Genomic DNA, 26425 nt, shown 5'->3' with positions numbered 1-26425 from the left:
AGTGGTTCATGGAAGTACTATTTTTTTTTTTCTATTTTGGTGTAATTTGATTTTCTGGCTTCCAAAACATATCTTGCCAGTGGAACTGCTTATTTAAAAGCTCTGACAGTCTTTGTATCATATATTTAAGTCTCTCCCGCTCAGGGCAGTTTTTATGCAAACCTGTCAAGGCCTTTATATTTTTTTTATTTTTTTTAAAGGATTGGTGGATTAAGCTAATTAAGAATTCAATCTGGCTATTGATTTCTTTTTTTTTTTCCACAGAGACTGCTTGTCCTTATGTGTGGCTGTCTCCCATGAGCTAACCTTGAACCACAGGTCATTTTTAAATAAAGCTGCTGTGTTACCGAAGGACTGGCTTAATAGACTTCTCTTTTGCATGGCAGGATGAATGTCAGAACTACATCCGTGTGCTCCTTATTAGCGGCGACCGGCTCTTTGCTTGTGGAACCAACGCTTTCACCCCCATCTGCACTAATCGAACGGTACGGGAACAGCAGACCATCCCGCTGGCTCACAGTAAAAGAGGGATTTGTTTGTGTAAAGCATGATAAAGACTTCAGAATAAATGTATTTATAGTTAGGCTAAAAGCAAAGTTGGTGACATGCGAGGTCATCCGTTATACACTTGCAAGGGAAATCCTTTTTCATGTCTTGCCAACAAATGCATTGCCTAGTGAGATGCACAGAGCTATCATCTTCAGTCCTCAAGGAAAGATTGGACAACTTGAAAGAAAGCAAAGCCTGCATTTGTCTCCATTTTCTCACTTCACATTTCTTCTTGCACTCCCACGTAAAACACAAGGAGCAGTCAGGCTTCCCGAACTAACTAAAAAGAAGCAAAACCTTGAGGATGGCTTAATAGCCGCACTGACTTCTTTTCAAATTTAAAAAATATATCTATAAAAAAATGTTTTTTTAAAGTAAGCATCAGAACCATTTCGAAGGATCACTTCTTTTACTCTTAGAACTACCAAGTATGCTAAAATGTAAAAATCCCTAAAAAAAACAAAACCCCTATGGTCCTGATTTACTAAGGCTTTTCTCCCATTCTGTGTCTATGAGAAAAATAATAAATAAAGCCTATAATATATTTGATGTAAAATTGGGTTTCCCTGTCAGAATTTGCACTGTCAAATTGTACCATTCTAAAAGTTACCCTTACAGTCACTTACTTTTAGCTCCTTGCAGGATTCTGCCATTTAAAAGGGAGTTCTGTGCATATGTAGTCCCCCCAGCATCTAGGAGTGTTTATTTACCGAATCCTATGGGAAGTGAACTTGAATACTGCAAGCATCGGTTTCCTCCCAGTGGTTGCTAAGTAGTCAACTTGAACAAGAGAGCCTTACACGTTAAAACAAATATAGACATGTATATATTTTTGATGACCGGCTACTTTTTAAGTGCTCCATGAATTCATGCTTGCAGGAGGGAACCCATACATATAAGGATGCTTTCAGTTCTACTAACTCCTATCATTTTGCATTCACTGTGCATTTGATTTGTGAACATTAACAAGGCTGATCTTACATGTCAGATTCTTATTGAGAAGAAAAGAACTTTAAACAATTCTCTTAACCAAACTTTTCATTTACAGAATCATTCATGTATAGTATAAAGTCTTCCATAGGAATCAATCTGGAACAGCAAAAAATTGATTTTTTTTTCTCATTCATATTTTCATCTCAGATAGTTTCTCCATTGGCCATTCATGTTCTCTCATATGCTTTTGTTTTTTGTGTTTTCTCTGGCTATAACAGCTAAGCAACCTGACAGAGATACATGATCAGGTCAGTGGCATGGCTCGCTGCCCCTACAGTCCTCAGCACAACTCCACAGCCCTGCTCACTTCCAGTGGGGAACTCTATGCTGCCACAGCCATGGACTTCCCAGGACGGGATCCTGCCATATACCGCAGCCTCGGGGGCCTTCCCCCACTCCGCACTGCACAGTACAACTCCAAGTGGCTTAATGGTGAGTTCTATCAAATCTTTACAACCTTTTTTTTCTCCTACTTTAAAGAACTCATGCACCGGCCTGCACTTATGGGAATATTTTTTTAATGTGACATGAACCTTTCATTCCTGTTTCAGTGTCTGAAGCTGAGTTTTCTCCCATGCGCTTCCACAAAGAATACAGGAAGAAACAAACAATGGCAATAAACATTTAGGGGTCGATTTTAAAAGGAGCGCGCGGCCGTCCATGTGCGTGCGGTTCCCGGTACGCCCGCATGGACGCGCCAATTTTATAACATGCATGCGCCGGTGCGCGCATGTTATAAAATCCGATGGCCGTGCGCGGGAGGTCAAATTTTCAGTAAATAAGCCAGCAACGCAATTGGGTCTCCCTCAGTTCCCTCCCAGTCTGCTCCAATTGAGCAGCGGACTGGGAGGGAACATCCATATGCCCCTGCTTAACCTTCCTTCCCTTTTGCCTCTCTACCCTGACCCCTAACCCCTACCTACCTACCCGAAATTTTTTTATTATATGACTTACTGCTCCTCCAGAGCAGAATTATTTTCCACACGCTGGCAGCTGGCTAGCGCATGCTTCCCCAGAACAGTGGCTAATGGCCGCTGTCCTGGCCGACCTCCATCCCACCCCCTGCCCCACCCTTTTCAGGGCCCTGCACTTGTGCGCATACTGGGGTTTATGCGCGGTGCCCAGCCTGGTATTTGCACGCATGGCCCTTTGAAAATTAGGGCTTTAGGGTTGATAAATCAAAAGAATTGTCCAGCTGACTTTGGGAGTTAGCGGACAAATCTTCTGGGTTGAAATTCCCCCCCCCCCCCTCGGTGGTTAAATTTTATGCGCAGACATTGTACCCTCATGAAAAGAGTAGAGGCTGGAGATGTTTTCAGGTTGTGGTTAAACTTTATATGCTCAACGCTGATATTCAATACTGGACAAATAAAGATTTGCACGGGTCTGGTTGGAAAAATATTTGTTCTAAAGTTAACAGGATAAAGCTACTTTATTCTGGAATATTCCATGCCAGACATTTGTGAATTTGTCATATTGAATATTTGCATAAAGTTACATGTCTAACTTTCTCCGGCTAATTTCCCTGCTCAGCAGATTATGGAATATTGGAACTCATTGTGTAGATCAGGCATGGCGAACTCCAGTCCTCGAGGGCCGCAAACAGGCCAAGTTTTCAGGATATCCACAACGAATATGCATGAGAAAGATCTGCATGCGCTGCCTGAAAACCTGGCCTGTTTGCGGCCCTCGAGGACTGGAGTTCGCCATCGTCAAAGAGGAAACTCAAATAGGTTCTTTCTGACAAATTAGGGCCTGATTTACTGAACACGTTTCCCATAGACACAAAACGGGGAGAAAACCTTAGGAAATCAAATCCTTAGACTTCCTGCTAAAAATGATTGTACAATTTTGTAAGAACTAAATTGAATCCATCCATACATAAGTAATTTTGTTGTTTTGATTGCTGTCAGGTAAAACACAAAAAAGGGCACCACAACAGAGCACAAAGTTTGGAATGATTATATCTTAATACAACAGGGAAATGTCATTCAGTCATGTCAGCTTCTGAAACCTTCATCCTAAATCCTAGTCTCTTCCATGCTGCAGCTGAACATACACAAAAGTACATTTTAAGTCAGCAAACTAAGCTGGTATAAATAACCCAGAAATCATAGAACATCTGCCCACATGCAACACAGAGGCTTTGTTTTTACAAAGTCACTTATCCCAAGAGGCCTGGTAAGTTTAGTATAGCAAAGGTAATGCAAAGAAAGGAAATCTAGCAAACCTCATTTACTAAGCTTGAAAGTGAGTTATGTAGATGCCTCTGTACTACTGGCAGAGCACCAAAGCGCCTTGGTAAGGCCACTGAGGTCAGAATTAATTATAAGGCTCTGCTTTTCTTCCTTCAGTTCAAAAAACATGGTATCTGTTCAAATCATTTCGTTCTACAGACCAACAACTTTTAGATTAACTGTTGTGCAACACATTAAAAACGAAAGATCAGAGATTGGTAGCATTTTCTGAGAGAGATGGATTTAAGGATTGATAGTGGCAGAAAGGTTTGATAGGCAGTGCACAGAGACATGGTCATCCTATCCAAACCTGGTGCCAAAGGGTTGGAGTGTAACCCCCCATACAGTGTGTTTTGTCACATAGGATGGGGTTACATAGAAATATTTATACATTTACAGCTTTTGAACAGACACAAATAAGGGGTTGATTTTGCACAAGTGTGCAACCTGTGTTTTGTTAAGACAGTCATCAAGGTTTCAAAACCCTGGCTAATGTCCATTTGTACATCTTTTGCATATATTCATAATTCAGTCATCTTTAAAAATAAATATCTGTCTGAAGCAGGGAGTATAACAAACCCCTCACATTCACTCACATTATGCCTGGATCAGAAATGGCTTAACAGCAGGAGTTGCCTTGGGAATTTTAAATATTGATAGGTAGGTTTGTAGGTGGATGTGATTATTAAGGAAGTGCTTTCCTTCCACCCTCGTCCTTCCCTGGACAATCACATCCACCTACAAACTGTTCATATATTGACACAGATATCTTTTAGATTGGGCTGAAACATGATTCTGTCAGGGTGCAGGGTATGTTTTTGGAATTAATAATCCCCATATAGAGATTACGGAGCTTTCCTTCAGAATTACATTGATACAAGTGGAAACTTGCAAAGTAATTTTTTTTTTATTTGTAAAATTATGCCGGTTCTGAATTGCTGCTTCCCAAAGCATGGATAGGTATCCCTGTGCATAATCCTCAGTTTCTCTCTTCTTGTGACATAGGGAAGAGATACCGAGCCTGTACAGACTTCTGTCTCTGGCCCCACACTCATTGTCTTTCAAATCCTGGAACTCTGGAAGGGGATCCCCATCCCTGCACTCATACTCTCTTTCCTCCTGGGGATAGGGGAGAGGATCCCCAGGCCCACACTGAATGCTGTCTCCTCCCTAGTTGGGGATCCCCAACCCTGTACTGTTTCTCCCTTCCTGCGTCCTACGGTAGGGAATTTCTGAACCAGTGTTGTGCATCTGATAGAAAAACCCGAGTGCGCCTGCACAGCTGCCATTTTTACGATGGCTGCTTTAACCTCCATCAATTTGGTTGTATTTGATGTGTGTTACTTTAAAAAAACAACAACATCAGGAATATGGATTTTGTTCTTCTCAGCACACCTCAACTATGTGTAACAGATAACGGAGCAGCCACACAAATGGGTCGATTTTCAAAACTGCGCGCAGTTCCCGGCACATGCATATGGAAGTACTGTCTGCACGCACATGCGTAGCGGATTTTAACCACTGCACGTGTATGCGTGGGCGGACTGTGAGTCGCGCGCACGGGGTGGGGGGGGGGCTGAATTTTCAAACTATGTGCGGCAACGCGATCGGCCTTTTTTCCAGTTCTCTTCACCCCTGCCTAATCTTCCTTCCCTTTCCCCTCTCCACCCCACCTCCTAACCCCTACCTAGGTACCCCACATTTTTTTATTTCACTACTTACTATTCCTCTGGAGCAGAAATATTTTCTGTGCGCCGGCCGGCAACTGGCACACGCTTTCCCAGGACAGTGGCTAATGGCCGCTGTCCCAGCTGGCCTTTGTCCCACCCTGCCCCTCCCTACCCAGACCATGCCCCCAGCCTGCCCCTTTCTCAGGACCCGGCACTTCTGCACGTAACATGGGTTACATTCGTGGCCAGGCCAGTTCTAAAATGTGTGCACAAGGCCCGGCCATGCACATAACCCCGGTTTTTTATGCTCACAACCTTTGAAAATTTACTTGAAAGGGGATAGACTCTGTATTAGTATATAGACCCATTTCTCAGTATGATAGATGAGAATTTTTTAATTATTATTATTTTTCTTTTATTATAAATACAAAAACAGAATAAATTCTGAAAGAAACATCAAAGTTATAGAGGAGAGAATGCAACATAACCACTCAAGAAAAAAATGTGTAATAAAATACTCTAACTCCTCCACAACCTTTAAATTAGACCACAAAAGAAGGAACCCAGACAGCAATAAAGGAAATAAAAATCAGAGGCATAAACCCAGTGCTATTTACTGGCCTATGCTATATCCTCCCCTCAGAATTTGTTGCCAGTGGATGTGGTTAGTGCAGTTAGTGTAGCTGGGTTCAAAAAAGGTTTGGATAAGTTCTTGGAGGAGAAGTCCATTAACGACTATTAATTAAGTTTAATAAAAAAATAATAGACGGAGGTGAAGACAAGGATAACTGCAAATTGGTTACCCTTATTAGAAACCTCCGTACAAAAAACCACCAGACACGGTTTCCCTTGAAAAGGTTTAAGTTGGTGAATTAATTGCATCAGTAGCATGGGATCTACTTAGTGTTTGGGTAATTGCCAGGTTCTTGTGGCCTGGTTTGGCCTCTGTTGGAAACAGGATGCTGGGCTTGATGGACCCTTGGTCTGACCCAGCATGGCAATTTCTTATATTCTTATGTTCTCATTCTTAGACTCAAGTCTGATCTGAAGAAATAAATTTAACTGATCTGGTTTATAATAAACATATTTCTTGACTTCAAACTTTAATTCACATTTTCAAGGGAATCTTAAAATAAAGGATGCACCTATGGAAATCACCTCCTGCTTCTTATTTAGAAATTCACTATACACCAACTAACCTCTTTCCCTTCACAAACAATTCTCCAACATCCACTGATTCAAGGGAAACCTTGCTCGGTGGTCTTTTTTTGTACGGTGGCTCTGTTCAAGGATAACCAATTTTTAGTTAACCTTCTCATTTGTCCCATGTATTACTCTTTATTATTCATGCTTTAATTTTTCTTTTTTTCTTTTTTTCTTATTTTCTCCTTTTATTTTTACTTATAAAATCCCTTCTCCCTAGCTGCTTGTCCGACCCACTTGTCTGTTCTTATTGTCATATACTTATCAAGGCTGCCGCCCTTGTCTCTTCTTATGGGTTCGGATCTACCTGCCCGACATTGGCCATGTTTCGGCACCATGTGCCTGCTTCAGGGACTGCGGGAGAGAAATCTACTGTGTCCAATCGGGGTTCACAGTGTCGACATGTTTTTTTGTGCTGCGTGTATAAATGTGAGCTTGCATCTTACTTATGTAGCCTTAGAAACATCTGGAAACCTAGGTATTTTCTGGTCAATAAAAATATTCTCTCTGAGGCAAAAGAACGTCTTTATGGTCCAAATTTTATGAGGTTTGAATGTAAATGCCACCAGAAAAGTAGCCCTAGAAGAAATATTTAATTGGGAATCCTGCAGAACAGCTCTTGATGAACAAGCCAATTCTAAACTTCCACTAATAGGGTAGAGTGATAAACTTTACAACTGAAGGGATAGATTCCAAAGATGCTTTAAAAAACAAATGATAAAATCTCCTAAACATATCCATAGGAGATATCATCTGTGTTAGGATTCGTGGGTTTTGTGGACCCTTGGCCCGAGGTGAAGGTTGTTACAGCCTGAGGGGTGGAGCCCACAGCTCTACACCGTTGGGAGGCGAGATCAGCTACAGCAGGGAACAAGACTGTAGTTCACTGGAGAGATAATGCCCTGCGTCACTACCACATGATCGCAGAGTAGCCCAGAGCTGTGCCGTGAGGCAGACCCTGAGGATCGGGGAGCGCAAGGACAAGGTCTACTATAGGTGAGATGCAGAGACTGTCCCGAGGGGCAGGACAGCGTTTGTAACAGAGTCTCTGGTATGATGACGTAGGGGCTGCCCTGAGGAGCGGGGAAGCACAGTGTCAATCTTAGCAGTAGTGATGTAGGCTGCCCCGAGGAGCGGGGAAGCAGGAACAAGTCACTCATGTAGAAGCGTAGGCACTGCCCCGAGGAGTGGGGAACTGTGGAGTAAGTCACTGGTGTAGAGACGAAGGCACTGCCCCGAAGAGCGAGGAAGTGCGGAGCAATTCTCTGGTGTAGAGACGTAGGCACTGCCCTGAGGAGTGGGGAAGCGGGAGCAGGTCTCTGGTGTAGAGACGTAGGCACTGCCCTGAGGAGTGGGGAAGTGCGGAGCAAGTCACTGGTGTAGAGACGTAGGCACTGCCCTGAGGAGCGGGGAAGTGTGGAGCAAGTCACTGGTGTAGAGACGTAGGCTCTGCCCCGAGGAGCGGGGAAGCAAGAGCAGATCTCTGGTGTAGATACGAAGGCACTACCCCGAGGAGCATGGAAGAGCAGAGTCAAGACTCCAGGTAAGGCAGTTCTTAAGGCAACCCCGAGGAGCGGGGAGGCCAGCAGGCAGGACCTCTGGAAAGGTGCAGGGACCACCCCGAGGAGCGGGGAAGTCTGGAGACAAGTCTCCCAAGGAAGTGCATGCGGGCCCCCGAGGAGCAGGTACCCGAGCCAGAGTCCAGAATCACAGGAGAGATCCAAGAAAGGCATCAACGTCCGAGGAGACAGGAACAAGCACCAGTAGGCAAAGGAATTCATTGCCAAGTTGATTAGCATAGGCCAAGGGACGTGCTTATAAATCCCAGCTTGTGATGTCATCAATCGGGGAAGCCCCTGAGATTTCCACCATAGTGTCTTTAAAGAGAGACTCGGCTGCGCGCACACGCACTTAGGAAGGCCCAGAGGAGGCATGGAGGTCGGCAGCATCCCAGCCGCCATGAGAAGTCTCAAGAGGCAGATGGCATATGGCAGCAGTGGCTAGCCACAGCCGCGAGTTCGCCCGAAGAGGAGAGCAGGGCAGCATATGACGTGAGTTGGGTTGGCTGCGGCCACCCGCGGCCGATGGTCATAACAATCAGACTTGGGGAAATTCAATATATGAAAGTTACAGTTCCTAGACTGGTTTTCAAACATTTCTAATGTATGATGTACCATATATTTATCCTTACTCAAGGAATCATTTCTTTACAACTGGAGATGAGCTTACTTCTGAACTCTGAAATCATATTTTGGAAGATAACAAAGAATTACTTTCTGGCATAATCACAGAAGTAAGGCTAGGGAATCTCTATCACTTGTGTCCCTTTGGCACGTGGCTTCAACTGTGCACCACTAGCAACATTTTTATAACCCAGGATGGTCAGGCTGACATCAGAAGAGGAAGGCATGGCAAAATCAACTGAATGCCACCCTGTGCTGGTCTGTATGTCTCCTTCTTCTAACCACTCAGCTCTCTAACGGGTTCCACTGGAAGCAGATTATATAACCTGGAACTCTTAGGGTAACATCGGAAGAGAAGGGGCAGATCTTCTGTGGCAAAATCAACTGAGTGCCATGCCCTCTTTCTAGCTGCTTGACTATCCCTGATTAGCATTTTCTTGCAATATTTCCCCTAACCCTTTTTCGGGTCAGGAGATACAGCTTTATGAATAATATGTTCTGCTGGACATCTGCCTATTTTAGTCTTTCCTTCTAGATCTTCTCATTCTCTGAAACTATGACTTTCTTTTAAAAGGCAATATTTTCTCTTCATATGTCATGTCATACCGCAGATAATATTTTTTAGTTTGTAAGATCTTTTATTATTGACATGATTTAAGGCATTCAAAACAAGCCATGGTGCAGGGGCCATGGACATTCTGATAAGTTAATTCTTTTTTGTTATGAAACTGCACTGTCACTCCTTATGCCAAGGTTAGGAATTATACTAACTTCAGGGCTCAAAGCACAGGGCTTAACAAAACAACTCATCTACAAGTTTCTTTCTGTCCTGGCACCATCTGATGATTGAAGAGAGTGCTGGGACAGACTGTCTTCTTGCCAGTAGAAGATACAGGAAAGGAAGAGCTGCACAATCTTAACCATCTTATTACCTCCTTTCCATCCTCTAACCCCCTCATAAGATCTTTCATATACCACTCTTCCTTCCACCCCATCCCTCACACCTTCTACCCTGACAGCAGCTCCCCCACCTGTCCCTGAAGCAATTGGAGCCCATCTGTACAGGTTTCTAATATAAATGTAAAGTGGGGCCCCCAATTCCAGAGCCCACTTTATCAGATTTAAAATGATGAGGAAACAATAATGTAAACATGTAAGGTTTATTATACAAGTTCATCATATTCATGACCGACCCTGTGTAGACAGAAATATCTAACCCCATCTAAGATTTATATCACTTGAAGTTTAGCTGCTTCAGAAGTCTTTGGCCAAATTAAGAAGTCTTTATAGCAGGGTATGCAGCTGTGCTGCTGGGACTGCCCATGATATCTTTGGTTCTCAGGACTTCCTGTTGCCTGGTTTGATCTTCCTGATTTGAATTTCTGTGCTGGTGATTTTATACATGATCATGGTGAACAATGGTTAGCATGTCATTGTAGGTATGTGGTTCATGAATTGTAGCCTTTTGATTTCTAGGCAGCTCTGGCCAGTTCATGTTATCTTATAGCCATACCTTCCAGATACATGATTGGTTCATCTGGGTCCAGGGGATGCCCAGCTCATCAAAATCCATTGCCAAGCTTTCATTGGATCAGTTCAATGTCAGACTTTATTTGGCATCATGACCTATTCAGAAAAAGCTCAATGGTAGTTTCCATCTGTGGTTAGTAGTTTGAGATGTTTTACTGTTATGTGCTGACCTCCATCTGGTCTCAGGTCCTTTTGTTAGTGCCTCTTGTTGCTAACTCATATCCTACTTTCTTGGGTATAACATATCTAAAGCAACTAAACTCACATCAATCTTTACTGCTAATGTATTTTCACCACCACCCACCAGATATTTTTGTGGTTTTCTTGCTGCAGACTTAAAGATTTATAGACCAGAAGTCACTGGGCTGCTAGATAGATTTAAAAAAACCTGTATTTGTGCTTTAAATCCTATATGAACATCTATGATATTTCTATATAAAATATATAAATTGATTCCTACTGATTATTAACAGAAATATTGAACATGATGGCAGATAAAGACCATACAGCCCTTCCAGTCTGCATAGCCATATCTCTTGCTCAGCATTATAGTCCCTTCGTTCCCCTCAGAGATCTTCTCTGCTTGCTCCATGTTTTCTTGAATTCTGCTACTATTCCTGTCTCTACCAGCTCAATGCATTCGCCATGCTTTCTGTAAAGAAATATTTCCTTACATTACTCCTGAGTGAACCCCCTTTAACCACCATCCCATGACCTCTTGTTCTGGAGCCTTCATTCCTTTTAAAGAAGCCCACCTCTTGCACATTTATTCTAGATGTATTTAAATATCTCTATCGTATCTCCTTTTTCCCTCCTTTCCTCCAGGGTATATATGATTACATCCTTGTCTGTTCCCATATACTTTATAATGAAAACCATTGACTATTTTAGTAGCTGCCTTCTGCATTGACTCCATCCAAGTTATATCCTTTTGAAGGTGCACTCTCCAGAATTGTACACATCACTCCAAACAATCTTACCAGAGACTAATACAGAGGCAAGATAAATTACTTTTTCCTGCTGGCTGTTCCTCTCCCTATGCATAAAAGCATCATTTTGTTTTTTTCTGTCATCTGATTTATTTGTTTGGCCATCTTAAGGTAATTAAATATAATCATACCCTGATCCTGTTGTGGTTGTTGGCCTTGTGCTGAGGCATGGTTGGCACAGCTTAGTAGGTGAACCCACTAGGCCCACATCAACAGCTGGTAGACGTGCCCCTGACTGGGACTGAGCTGGACCTTCACCTATACCAGCCCATTTCCCACAGGTTGAGTCCTTGGGTCCCAGAAGCCGGCAGGACTTAGGTAAGTGTCCCAAGAGGTGGTCAGAAAGAAAGTCCAAAGCCAGGCTGAGGTCAGGGTTGGCTGTGATCATTATCAGATACAAACCGAGGGTCAGCTGCAAGCAGCGAGCAAGAAGTAGTCAGTATCCATAGCTGAGTTCAGTGGCAGGCAGCAGGCAAGAGAGTGGTCTGGGTCCATGCAAAGGTAAATACCAGGAGATAAGGCAGAAAAGACTGGAAAGGCAGGGAGCAGGAAGGCAGGAACATGGAAGGCAGGAACATGGAAGACTGAAGTAGAGGCAAGGCAGGCTGGATGAGGCAAGTCAGGCTGGATCAAAAACATGATGGGCAGGATCTGGATCACAGCAGACAGGATCAGGAAGCAACACACACTGTGGAGAATACTGGAGAACCTGTTGCTGAGGCAAGGTAGGGAACATGGCTGGGTTTTAATACTCCCGCCACATGATGTCGTCACTGAGCACTGGAGGTCTGTTTCTCACTGCAGGGTCTTGAAGTATTGGTTCACTGTGTGTGTGTGTGTGCACCTAGGGGAAAGCCTGAGAAGGAGGCATGCTGGCCATGTCGGCAGAGTTCGTGGTAAGTGCGGCCAGTAGCAGGACATCCTGTGGCCGGCCAAAATGTTACAGATCCTGAATTATTTTTTTGCACAGAAGACTTTCACCCTCTATACGCTATTACTTTCTTGGGTTTTTGCAATCCAAATGCATGAGATTGTATTTTTTTGTATTAAATCTTAGCTGCCGGACTTTAGACCATTCCTCAAGCTTCATTGGATCTCTCCTTATGTTTTTCAAATCTTCCAGAGTGTCTAACCTGTTTCAGATTTTGGTGTCATCTGTAAAATGGCAAAAACTTTCCTGACAGCCCTTTCACAATATCACTGAGGAAAAATTTAAGGAAGATCAGACTGAAGATCGATCACAATGGTATACCACTGTTAACCACCACCCCCCTTTCCTTGGAGAGAGCTATTTTTACCACTACCCTTTGTCACCTCTTACTCAACCAATTTCTAACCCAGTCAATCACTTTAGGGCTTTTATCCAGGGTACTTTGTTTACAAGTCACCTATGTGGAACAGATTCAAAGGTCTTGCTGAACTCCAAGGACACTACATCTAGCGCTGTCTCATGATACAGCTCTCTGGTCACCTAATCAAAGAAGTTTATCAGATTCATTTGATAAGAACTCTGTCTGGTAAAATCATGCTACCTTGGATCCTGTAATCCAATGGATTCTGGAAAATACACTGTTCTCTGTGTTAGCAGCTATTCCATTTATGTATTTACCACTGAGGTCAGACTGAACAAACTGTACTTCCCAGACTTACCTAAGTTTCTTAGTTGCCAATTCAAATTAAGGCCTTAGATCAGGGGTGACCATCTTCATTCCTCAAGAGAAACAAACAGTTCTGGTTTTCAGGATATCCATAATGAACATGCATAAGATAGATTTGCAGATAACTGGGTAGGTAAGATCTGTGTAAAGCATTGGATGGCCAGGGCATGCGCAAGAGTCAATAAGTACCTTAGAAGAAGGGGATTTAGAAGGAACCTCATAGACAGATGGAGTAGCAGAGGAAGCACCCTCAGGTACCAAGACTGGCTTGGACTGGTGGCAGCAGCAGCAGTGGCACTGATGATTCTTAAAAACTGAAATGGTAGGAGCAGAGCAACATAGTGAGAATAGTAGTCATAAAACCCCCAAGATGTTCCTCAAGGGCTGAGGTGGAAGAAGGATATTATGGAAAGCCCGAGGAATGGTACAACAAGCATGCAAAGCAAGGGATGGCCAGGGCAAGATCAAGAGTTGGCAAGTACCGTAGGGGAAGGGGATTTGGAAGCAACCTCATAGACAGCCGGAGTGGAGGATGCCTTTCTTGGTTGGAGGAATGTGGTTGATCCTACCAGCAGCATATGTTTCTGTTAAACTGTAAAGATCAAACAGTACCTGGAGTGGCATGAAGGGCCCAAGGATTGGTGCAGCAGGTGTACAAAGCAACAGATGGCCATGGCAAGACCAATAGTCAACAATTACTGTAAGGGAAGGGTATTGGATAGATGTTTGAAGAAAGCCAGAGTGAAGGATGTCTGTCTCAGAAGAAGTAATATGGTTTATCCTACTAGTAGATTAGCATATCCTACCAGTAGATTAGCAAAATGTGCAAGCTGTCGGTGCTGTGAAATCATGAATGGCTCATTAATCATTTATGGTTCCATCTGTTACTTGTATAACTGTGGTTTGTACAACCCCACCTCCTCCTTGCCCCTTCTAACATGAAGGGAACAACTACTAATATGCTCACCTGATGCAGCCAAACAGCAGACAGCAAGGGTCACTGATGGATGCCCTTTCAATCCTGACACCTTCTTTTCAGTTTCTGGACATGTGATCATTGCCTCCTTCCTTGTTTTTCACTGCTGGACTTTCTTAATCCCATATTTCCACTGAACGTTCAGTGTGAAAGGAAGCAATGGCAAACATTAAGAGAGAAGTAGACCACCACACATGGCTCACTTTAGGTTCAGCTGCACAAGAAACCCCCAGGCCTGCTGTCGCTTTGAAGCTGGTATCATGGCATGATGTTGCTGCCACTGTACCAAAGGTTACCCTGCCCACTGGGACCTCCATATGCTTTGAGTACTGATTCATGATCACCTCCACCATCTTGCATCTGCTGATCTCGTAGTGCTCCCCTGTCCTTATCATTTCTTCCCACCTGATCCTTCTGCTACTCCACTTCCTCATGCCACCTCTGTGCTTCAGGTTCAGTAACCAGGTCATTTACACTGTTCCATGCCTTTTTGTCTCTAAGATGTGCTGAGTGGCCAGAATATCCTGACTGTGGCAGAGAAGGCTGCTTAATGCAACATGGAGTCAAAGATACTCTCTTCTTCCTCCCCAAACTCACCTGCCTTTTTAATGGGAAATCCATGCTTTTCCTTTACCATTCCTCACCTCAGATAATAAGGAGGCAAGCCTGGTTCTTCCATTAAGCAAACTAGGAGATCAGCTAATATTGCTCGATTTTGGTGGTGGCACTAGGAGCTTCCTTATGCAGGAGCACAGAGTTCTTCCCCTTTATTCTGTTGGCCAGTACCCCAGTCTCAAGCAGTAGCGAACAGCCCTCTGTTTTCTGCTCCAGGCACTTCCTTCCCAGGCAGTGTGCAGGGAACAGCAGGGGAGGGGGTCGAGACTGGAGTGCACAGAGCAGAGCAAAAAAGAGCCACTCTGCTTTCTATTCCAGGCCCTCCCTTCCTGTTGTTTCACTGCTTCTCCCACCTCACTCCTCCTGTGCAGGGAACAGGAGGGCAGGGTATGAGGCTGGAGTGAACAGAGCAGAAAAGTGTTAATATGCTCACTAATACAGCCCCTCTCCTTCCGTTGTGCAGGAACAGGAGGGGAGGGGGTGTAACTGGAGTGAATGGTAGAACAAAGAAGAGTTCAATTTTTGTCTGCATATTTCCATTTCTAATGTGTAGTCACATATTCTGTATTTGATGAAGGTCTGTGTTCTGAATGTGAGGTATTATACCACGCAGTTTCTGTATTATTCCAGCTTATTCTTTTTTTTTTTCAGTGGGCAGTGTACTGCTAATGCCATTTTAAGGCTTGATGTACTACTTATAGAGATTGCTTTTCATAGGTACAGATTTTTATCTGTTTGATTTTTGGTTTGTAGGCTTACTATTTGGTTTCTAAGTGCAATTTTTTGAGGGGGTCTCTGTTACTTATGTAACCCGAACCTGATATGCCTATCCTGCACGGGTGAGGCCATAAAGTATTTGTAAGTTCTTTGGAGCTGACTAGCTCTTCTGTGTTGCCCCTTCTCCAGGGTAGTGTATCCTTTTGGTTAGGGGGAAAAGTGTCCTTTCAGGGCTCAGTGCAGGGTGACTATCTTCCTTCTGGTTATCTCTGAGAGAGAAGTCATCTCTCTTCTCTGTGAGTGCAAAGTGCCCAAATAAAGATGCTGGATGCACTGGGTTGGTGTCCGAAATTAAAGAGTTAAATATTCAGCTACTAAGCAGCTAGTAAAATTAGCCTGCCCTATGGCACGTCTAGAGTTAGCCGGTAAGTTATCCAAATATCAGAGTTAGCCAGTTAAGCTAACTCCATTCCTGCCTGGATTGCCTACTGCCTGCCCCAGAAACGCTGCCGAATTACCCTGCTAAATTCTAGCCAGATAATTCATCAAAGCATGTGGAGGTCCCAGTGGGCTGGGTAACCTTTAAGCTGGTCAGGAAAACCCCTTCTACAGTGGCCAAAAATTCTGTCCTTATACAGAGAGTAAACTCTCTCTCTCCCCAGAGTCTGAAGATTCTGGATAGGTGTCCTCCAGGACCTTTACAGTTCTTGAATTCACGGTTAGCAGTTCTTCCACTTCCTTAGAATTAAACTGAGTCAGTCTCTCCTCTGGGTCCTTTACTGGAGGGATCCCTGGTTGCAAGTTTCTTACCCTGCTCCAATACAGGAAGGAAGGGGCAGCCAAAAAACTCTTCCTCCTGGATGTCTCAACTTAATGTCTTTTTCCTTAACTGAATTTAACACCAACGTTATTCCTCACAACGGGTCATCACCTCTGAGGGCAGGTATTCCCTAACCCTGGGTGTCCCAGGGCACCCTGAAATAGGAAAGGCCCAGGTGTTTAGTGAGGCTCCTACCATGAAAAGTTCAAAATCCCGAAAACAACCTGGAGGGGTTTCCAAACCAGCTAGGGAGAAGACTGGCAGGAACACCCTCCCGACCCTGGTCAGGAATCCCAAGCTGGGATAGCCTGTTCCCTCTTCACTGTCTCCTAACTCTCCAAAAATGATAAAGGACTGCCTCCAGACTCTCAGGAGAGAGCTGTTATTGTTGCAAGTTTTATTACAAATATATACACATTTAAAGCAAGATACAAAAAACCCCAATAAAGTTTAGGATAATGATCTTGAGATGATAACAACATTAGTATTTTATTTTATATGGTGAGTTGCAAGGGAAAATATCCCAGTTCAGCTTAACCAGTCAGCCATTTCTGAGATTACCCTCACCTAATTGGTATGGATTTTTTTGAATTTATAAATGTACTTATTTCTTAATTTTTTAATTTTTTTTTACAATCTATCCCCAAAAGTTACAGATGACACATTCATCAGACACTGTCATAATTACTAAAACATATCTGTATATATGAAACAAAAGTTATAATATTTAAAAATATGATGTCTATAATTCTATATTTTTTTGCCAGATTGTTCTGGGAGAGGTAGTGCTGAAGACATCACGATTATTGATTTTAATTATCAAAATCTTGAGGGGGGGGGAGAGAGGGGGCCTGAAAATTAATTGGGATTAAGAGTGCATAACACCATTGCACCAGCCCTGCAAGAGAGACAAGGAAGGGGCAATGGGGGCTCGTAGGCGCATAGGCATTTTATTAATATTGGCTCACTTGTCCCGTGGCTCAAGGCCTCTCAATAATCTTTTCCAAAGTTGCAAGGAGCCTGCTGAGTAGCAGCGAGCCCCAACAGTATTGGCGGAGCTAATAGAGGCATCCGTAACTTGTAGAGGTGGATGCAAGTGACCTGATTGGGAGGGAAGGAGAGATGGGTTGATTGGAATTGGTCTGGAGATGAAGGAGAGAGTGGGAAACTGGAGGAAGCAGCACGAAAGAGCGTGAGGCAAGGCGAAGAGAGAAAGAGATGCGGGAAAGGGAAGAAACTACTGCCAACCAGGGCACAATAACTGCCAATGTATTAATTTTTTTTCCTGACTAGAAAGCCTTGACATATTTTTGAAGCCCTGCTAGAGGCAATGGCAAGTTTTTATATCTCTCCGTGTGGCCATACACTGAAGAAAATCCCAGGAGATTGCTAATTGAACCCTGCTCTCTTTACTCTTCTGGCCTTTCTGCTCACTTTGTTAATTCCCCTCTGCTCAGGCCATAAGGCTGAATTAGTTCCCTCTTGATGTCCCATTAAGTCAGACCACTTTAAGGTCATCCTGGTATTCGTGTGGATATGTTAATAAGCACTGCTTTCAAACTTTCCTGCTGTGGCTCTTACTGCAATGAGAATTAATTGATGCTCTGACTGTGCAAACAGTTTTGACACAGCTACAAATAGCTTTCTTCAGTGTACTGGCTCTTAATTTGAACAATTTTTTTCACAGATGCAGAATGGAAGAAGCCGTTTTTTGAAACTTACCATTCATCCCAGCATCTGCTCTATTTATTTATATATCTTTTTTATTCCTTTTTGGAATGTAAAACACCAAGGACATTTGGTTTTGCTGCGCTCCATTGGACCTACTACATTCTTCTCAAACAATATTCTTAATAGACCTTAATGAAAGATTTCTCCAGGATTTATTCATTAGGGACTAAATCCCTCCCCCACCCCACACACACACTGCTCCCTCCCCATTATTTTTTTTATTTTTAAGAGGAGGTTAGCATGAGTACAAACTAATGAGTACATTTCTTCCCTGGTGAGTTCCTCCCCCCACGCACACCCCCACCTCCCCATCCCCTTCTCACTATGCAACCTTTTCTTGCCCTTCCTCCACTCCTCACCTCTCTCTCACTTTCCCTCCCTTCCCTGCTCATATCCCCTCACTCACCTCTTCTCCACCAATCCTTTCATTCTCCTCCTCTCCCATCCCAGCCCTCTCTCCCCACCTTCTCCTTCTTTCTCCCCACACACCCCAGCCCTCTCACTTCTCCTGTACTCCCGCTCCCTCTCTCTGTCTGGACCAAAGACTCAGCCTGCTTCTGTAAAGGCCCCTGGGTGATCATCTTCTCTTCCTGCTGGACCCTGATCCGGGCTGAAGATGAGGTCCCCTCCCCCTGCAGGGCCCATTTGGGGCCAAAGGTGATGATGCCTTACCTGCAGAAAAAAATCCAGGCAAGTGGGTGAGCAGATATTTCAAACTCTGATTATAGGCCTGATTCACTAAGATTTTTCTCGTATTCTGTGTCTGTATTGGTAAAATAGCTTAATGAATCAGATCCATTATGTTTGCACCTTACTTTTTGGAATGTGTTGGGTTTTTCTTTCATTTTATGGGCAATTTGTAGAAGATCAATTAAGGTTTAAAGGAAGTCAACCTCTATGGATCAGCTTTCCCAAATGTGGACATTATGAAGCTGTTTCCACCATTAAGTTTGCACTGTTGTATCCTATATGGATTATTGATCATAAAATCTTGCAGTCAATTAGAGCTTGTGACTGCAGACTTTTTCCCCTGTGGTGCATTGTAGCAAGAGACAGCTTCAGAGTGGTTTTTGGCAGCTGAAGGTAAAGCAGAGTATAACATAATTACTGTACTGTCATCGAGAAAGAAACTGAGATTATCCATCTGTCAAGCATACACCACTGAAAGGCAATAATACACCAAGGCAGAAGAAGTTTCTATTTAATGTTTCTGGAATAAACAAAAATAAGGGGATGTGTTTCCTGCCAGTTTGCACAGTCAGACAGAAATATAGCGCTCTACACAGTTGTGTTTCTCAGGAGAACAAGCTAAAGTGGCTAGCAATCATTAACCTCCTTCAGATGGCTTGGGAAAAATAATAAAACAGAAGTAGCAATGTAAGTTTTAGCTTTTGAAAAAATGTTATTACATAAGTTGTGACTCATGCTTTAATTATAGCTGCCTAGTTCTGGTGTCATTTTGGCCGATTAGCCTGATGCATTATTACTCTCATCCTGCAAATGGATATTCTGGTCAATAGCTGTACTGGAGTGTTTTTAAATTGTGCTGCCATGAAAATGTGCTGAAAATTGCATTAGAAGTTTTGACTGTATTTTTTCCCCCTGAACCTGGACCTAGGTGACTCTGCTGGATGAGCACCAATATCATTATATAGTATATAAATAAAGTTTTTGTTATGGCAACAGCCAGTCTTTTTTTTTTTATTAACACATTGATCCTGCCAATGGAAGGAAATATTGAACCAAAAGAGAATAACAATCTGAGAAACATGAGAGCCTGTCAGCTACAAATCTACAGGTTATTCTAAAATAGCAGCAAGAAGCATGAAAATTGATTTTGGCCAATATGCACTACAAAGAGTTTGAGTTCTTTTTTCAAAAGTGACAGTAAATTTGATATTATATTTCTTGCATTTAATGTTTTATTATTGTTGTATTTTTTATTGATTTATTTAGTGATTTCCACTTTTATTGTATATTTATTGATGCATTTTGTTCCTATATGAAGTAACACAGGGGCGCGCAAAATATTTTGTGCTGGGGACACATTACAAGTTATCGACTGCAACAAGGGTTGGGGGGAGTGGCCCTTGGAGTACGGCAACATAGTCAAACCCTCATCCCTTGCTGCAAGCATTTCAATATCCAGCAGGTTTAAGCACCATCTCTAATGGATCCCAGCCTCTACCAAAAATCTGAAAAACCTTCAACCCAAGAGATACAACACATTTTCATGGCTATCAGAGTACCTCACCTCGGTCACAAAGGCAGAACACAGAAAGACTCTCAACAAATAAGAATAATAATGAAGCAGAATAAGGATAAAAAACACATTAAACATTTTCCAAATATCAATTACATATTTCAAAACAGCAGACATATCAAACACCTAATAATGAAACTAATAAAGATAAAATTTTCCCCTTTTCCGTACTTATGAACTTTTGATTTCCAGTCACCCTGAGATTGTAGTAGATTAGTGGAGGGGAACTGGGGGAAATACATAAACGTTTTCCTCTCTTTCTCTCTCACACACACACACACACACATACTCTCACAAACCCTTCTACTCTCTCTTCTAACTCCCCTCATCCACTTCTTCCCTCCCCCTCCCCTTCCCACCACTCAACTTCTCAATCATTCACTCCCACCTTCCCTTTCAGTAATTCACCCTCCCACTCAGTCCCTTTCCCTTCCCTCTCAGTCACTCACCATCTTACTCCCACTCCCTTCCCTTTGTGTCACTCATCCCTCCTTCCCTCTCACTTACTTCCCTCTCACTCATGCTTCCTCCTTTCCACTCAAGCCACTCACCCCTCCTTCCCAAACACTCCCTTTCCTCTCACTCACTCACCCCTTCTCTTTCAGTTACTCTCCCTCTTTTCCACTCTCTCTCTTCCATTTTAGTCCCTTCACTTCTCTCCCCCCATTCACTCTCTTCCCTTCCCTCTTTCACATATCATCCCCTTCCCCTCCCCTCTTAGTCACTAACCTCCTCATCCCACTTCCTTGCCTTAGCGCATCCCTCCTCTTCCCAATCCACCATGTGATGAGTCACTCTTCCTGCCCAATTTATGCCATCTTTTTCTTGCTGGCTGGGTCAGTTTTGGGCCTACTGCTGTGCAGGATCTCATCTTGCTGGTGGGGGGATGGGACCCCTGCCAACACCTCACCCATTGAGCCGCAGTCCCCCTCCCCCAAGTCCTCACAGGAGCAGAGTATTATCTTATCCGCTCCCAGTGCTCCAGAACTTGTTCACATTACATTTCATCTGCCATATATATGTCTGTTCTCCTGGGTACTGCAAGATCTTTCTGCAATTCTTAGCAATCTGCTGCTGTTTTAAAAACTGAATAATTTTTTCTCATCTGCAGGTTTGATCATCTCAATCATTGCTTCCTTTTACATTAAAAAAAAATATGTTAAACAGCACAAGTCCAAGTATAGATTCCTGGAGCACTCCACTATTGACCTTTCTCTATTTGGAAAACTGACCACTTAGTCCTACTCTCTATTTTAACCAGTTACTAATCTACAATAGGGCAATATTTCCTGCCTCATGACTCTAATTTTCTGAGGAATTTCTCATAAGGAACATTGTCAAATACCTTCTGAAAATCCAAACACACTATATCATCTGGCTCACCTTTATCCACATGTTTATTTATATCTTCAAAAAATTAAATAGATTGGTAAGGCAAGACTTTCCTTTGCTAAAACCATATTGTTTCTTCCAAATTAAGCCATATCTATCTGTATGCCAGTATTTTAGTATTTAAGAATAGATTCTATAATTTTTTGCAGCACCAAAGTCAGGCTCCCTGTTCTATAGTTTTCTGGTTCACCATTGGAACCCTTTAAAGTGTTTGCATTGGCCACCATTGGAGCCCTTTTAAGTGTTTAAATAGGCCACCATCCATTCTTTAGATATTTTGGCTGTTTTAAATGATGTTACCTAATTACTAGTAACAGTTGTTGCACTGGAGGTGGACCCTTGGCCTGGTGCAGGGTTGGTACGGCCCTCTGGTTGGACCCGGAGAGCACCTGCCACCAGGAGGCGGAGCACAGGAGGAGTCAGAGGCTAGCTGGAGCTTCACCAATAGCAACCCGGGGTTCCCTCAGGTTGAGCCCTTGGTTACCCGGGCTGCCTGGTCTTAGGTGGGCCTCGCAGGGTCTCCTAGAGAGGAAGCACAGGGGAGTGCCCACGATGAACAAGGGTGCGCGGTCGATGTCCAAGCAAGAATGTCCGGAGGTCGCAGGAGGCCAGAAGAGAGTGTCCGAATGGATAGTGAGGATCAAGGCCAGAGTAACAGTCTAGAATGGTCAGACAAAGCAGGGGTCAGTACCTGTAGTCAATCCAGGAGTAATCAGGTCAGGCAAAGGTTAAGTTCCAGGCAGTGGTCAGACAAGGTCAGTGGATAGGCAGAGGTTGGTTCCAGGCAGCGGTCAGGTGAGGTCAATGGACAGGCAGAGGTCGGTTCCAGGCAGCGGTCAGATGAGGTCAGTGGACAGGCAGAGGTCGGTTCCAGGCAGCAGTCAGATGAAGTCAGTGAACAGGCAGAGGTCAGATCCAGGCAGCAGTCAGACGAGGTCAAGAGCAAGCAAAGGTCAGTACCGTGAGATCAGCCCAAAGGGTACTACCAGGGATGGAGAGACGAAGGAACAGGAGACGCTGGAACAGGAGACCTAGGAGACGTTGGAACAGGAGATGCTGGAATAGGAGACACTGGAAAAGGCAAACTAGAGAACACCGGAGTGTATGACCCGATTGCCAAGGCAAGAAAGTGGTGTCTGATCACGTCCTTAAATCCTGCTGTCAATCAGGGTGCGCCGCGGAGCTGGTATCCGCCCTTGGCTCTTTAAGGCCTGGTCGGGAGACTGAATGGGGGAACCGGGGACACCGTAAACTGGCTGCGGCAGCGGAGGAGAAGAGGCCGGAGCTCGTAGACGGGAGAGAAAGGTGAGCTGGGCTGGCCGCGGAACGGGAGCAGCCGGGACGCTCAACAACAGATTTGCAATTTCGTGTTTGAGTTCTTTCAGATGACTAATAAAAAGGCCATCTAAAGCCCTTTTTCCTGCACTATTGTTTCAACCATGTATTCATACTCCAGAACTCAACCTGCCACTTGGGTCCTGCGTGTACAACTGGAAAATTTCTGAGAATTTAAAAAGGACTCCAGAGGTGATCTGGGAAATGATAGACCGGAGAGCCTGACTTCCGTGCTGGGAAAAATCATGGAAGCTATTATAAAGAATAAAATTGCAGAACATATAGATAGACATGATTTAATGGGAAAAAGTCAGCAAGAATTTACTCAAGGGAAGTCTTGCCTCACAAATCTGGTACATTTATTTGAAGGGGTGAATATGCATGTGCATAAAGATGAACCAATGGATGTGGTACATTTGGAATTTCAGAAGGTGTCTGACAAAGTCCCTCATGAGAGGCTTCTAAAGTAACTAAAAAATCATGGAATAGGAGATGATGTCTTTTTTTGGATTGCAAACTGGTTAAAAGACAGGAAACAGAGTAGGATTAAATGGTCTGTTCTCACAGTGGAAAAAGGTAACCAATGGAGTGCCTCTGGGATCTGTACTTGGACCGGTGCATTTTAATATATTTATAAATTATCTTGGAAGGGGTATGATGAGTGAGGTGACCAAGTTTGCAGATGAAACAAAATTATTCAGACTAGTTAAATCACAAGCCGATTGTGATACATTGCAAGAGGAGCTTGTGAGATTAGAAGATTGGGCATCCATATGGCAGATGAAATTTAATGTGGACAAATGCAAAGTGATGCATATAGGGAAAAATAACCCATGCTGTAGTTACACAATACTAGAGTCCATGATAGGAATTCCACCCAGGAAAATATCTGGGTTTTATAGTTAATATTACATCAAAATCGGCAGCTCAGTGTGCTGTGGCGGTCAAAACATCAAACAGAATGTTAGGAATTATAAAGAAGGAAATGGAAAGTAAAACAGAAGATGTCATAATGCCTCTGTAGCGCTCCATGAAGAAACCACACCTTGAATACTGTGTGCAATTCTGTTTGTCTCATTTCAAAAAAGATATAGTTGCTATGGATGTGAATCGTTTTTTGACGATTTAAAAAAATCATCAGATATTTTTTAAATCGTCAAACATCATTAGAGTGCGCAAAACAATAGAAATGTCCCCGCTTTATCGTGAAAAATCGTTAATGGGGGTTAGTGTCCACTAACGGGAGGGTGGGAAAACCGGCGCACCAAAACTCCTCCTAAACCCACCCCGACCCTTTAAAACTAATCCCTTACCTTCCCCCACCCTCCCGAACCCCCCCAAAACCTTTTAGAAATACCTGGTGATCTACTGGGAGTCCCAGGAGCGATCTCCCGCTCTCGGGCCGTCGGCTGCCATTAATAAAAATGGCGCCGATGGCTCGATAAAAAAAAACCCCACACGACCCTTTACAAATTACCCCTTTGCTTCCCCCACCCCCAGAACCTTTTACATGTACCTGGTGGTCTAGCGGGGGGTCTGGGATCCAACCCCTGCACTCATAGCCTCGGTGCTGGACTGGTTTCAAAATGGCGCCGATCGCCTTTGCCCTCACTATGTCACAGGTACCGACGGTTGGCCCCTGTGACATAGTAAGGGCAAAGGCTATCGGCGCCATTTTGCTTACTGGCAGCCGACGGCCCGAGTGAAGGAGATCGCTCCTGGACCCCCGCTGGACCCCCAGGGACTTTTGGCAAGACTTGGGGGACCCTCCTGACCCCCACAAGACTTGCCAAAAGTCCAGCAAGGGTCCGGGAGCGACCTCCTGCACTCCGGCTGTCGGATGCCAGTACTCAAAATGGCGCCGATCGCCTTTGCCCTCACTATGTCACAGGGACCGACGGTTGGTCCCTGTGACATAGTGAGGGCAAAGGCGATCGGCGCCACTATGAAACCAGTCAACTAGGTGGCACTCCATGACGTTAGCAAGTAGCACATTTTGAACAAATCAGAGAAAATTCTTTTTCACTCCACATAATTAAGCTCTGGAATTCGTTGCCAGAGGATGAAGTTAAGGCAGTTTGTGTAGCTGGGTTTTAAAAGCTTTGGATAAGTTCCTGGAGGAGAAGTCCATAAACTGCTGTTAATCAATAGGGAATAGCCATAGCCATTACTTGTTAACACAGTTGGGATCTATTAATGTTAGAGTACTTGCCAAGCACTGGTGACTTAGATTGGCCACTATTGGAAATTGGATACTAGGCTTTATGGAATATCTTATGTTCTTATATTAATTCTAACCTGGCAGTTCTGGTTTTCAGCCTCCTAAAAAGACTAAATATTGGCTTCCTGAATCTTCCCCCTGCACTTTCCTACTATATGCTGTTTGCATTCAAATATACCACAGCAGTTGGCTCCTCCTCAGCACTTTTTAAAATTCTATCTAGCAGATGCAAGAGATCCACTACATTTGCACTAGGCTGATAAGATACCAAGTGATTCTAATGCCCAACCATCACCCAGTTTTCTAGATTGAATGAGTAATAATAATGGTAGACCTATCCCTTCCCACCAGGGGTGTGTGGTGGATTTTTGTTACACCAGTATTGATTAGGTAAATGTCTCATCAGGGCATGCAAGAGAAGTAAAATCTTTAGATGCTAAAAATGACTGCTGCATGGAGCAGCTAGTTCTGGAACCAATAAGAAGGGGAACTACATTAAAATTAGTTCTCAGGGGATTGCAGGACATAGTGCACGGGGTAACAGTGATGTGGCTACTTGGAAATATTGTCCAAAGGGACAATATTAAGTAAAACAACTACAGTAGCATTGAACTTTTAAAAGAGAGTTGTTGTGACCACCGGCCGCGGCAAACCGCAACCGGGGGCCGGTCACTCACCTTTGCGTCAGGGCCAGGCACAGACGCTGGGGCCGGCATCAGCAGCCTGCCTCCGCGGCAGCGCTGCTGCCTTCCAAAATGGCCACGGCGTTCTCTCGACGCGGCTAAGCCACGCCCCCTGAAACCTCCTAGGGCCGCGCGGGCGGCAAGAGCCTGGCCTTAAAGGAATCCCTACAGGAAGTTAGGGGGGTTCCTTCCTGCTGTCTCCATCTTCTCTATACTATTTAAGGCAAGGTCTGAGCCTTCAGACCTTGCCTTTGCTTCGTGGCTCTGGTGGTGGTTCCTGCTTGCAGTTCCTGATTGTTCCTCCGTGTGGTGATTCCTGGTTTGGCTGACATTCCTGCTTGGTGCTCGACCCCTGGACTGGTTACGGAAGATTCTGGCTCTTGATCCCTGGACTGGCTGTGGTACTTTCTGGCTCTCGACCCTTGGACTGGCTGCGGAGTGTTCTGGCTCTTGATCCCTGGACTGGCTGTTGGTACCTGTGCTCTCACGACCTGCTGGAGGCGCCAGCTTCTATTTTCCACGACCTGCTGGAGGCGCCAGCTGCTATTTCCACGACCTGCTGGAGGCGCCAGCACTATTCTCACAACCTGCTGGAGACACCAGCTATCTGGATTAAACGACCTGCAGGAGGCGCCTGCATCCAGATCGTCATCGAGTCTC

At 44.1% G+C, this 26425-nt stretch overlaps 1 protein-coding gene across 1 annotated transcript in view; it reads left to right on the top strand.

Moving 5' to 3' along the window:
• The window catches only part of SEMA5A (semaphorin 5A), a 1250864-nt gene that overhangs the window by 721955 nt on the left and 502484 nt on the right, over nucleotides 1–26425 (top strand). Inside the window, 3 exon segments of the mRNA XM_029590025.1 lie at nucleotides 387–485; nucleotides 1761–1974; nucleotides 7172–7174. Of these exon segments, the coding sequence (XP_029445885.1) occupies nucleotides 387–485; nucleotides 1761–1974; nucleotides 7172–7174 (316 nt within the window).

Source organism: Rhinatrema bivittatum, chromosome 2 (genome assembly GCF_901001135.1).
Source record: "Rhinatrema bivittatum chromosome 2, aRhiBiv1.1, whole genome shotgun sequence".
Lineage (NCBI taxonomy): Eukaryota > Metazoa > Chordata > Amphibia > Gymnophiona > Rhinatrematidae > Rhinatrema > Rhinatrema bivittatum.
This window is presented reverse-complemented; position numbering and strand designations above follow the sequence as displayed.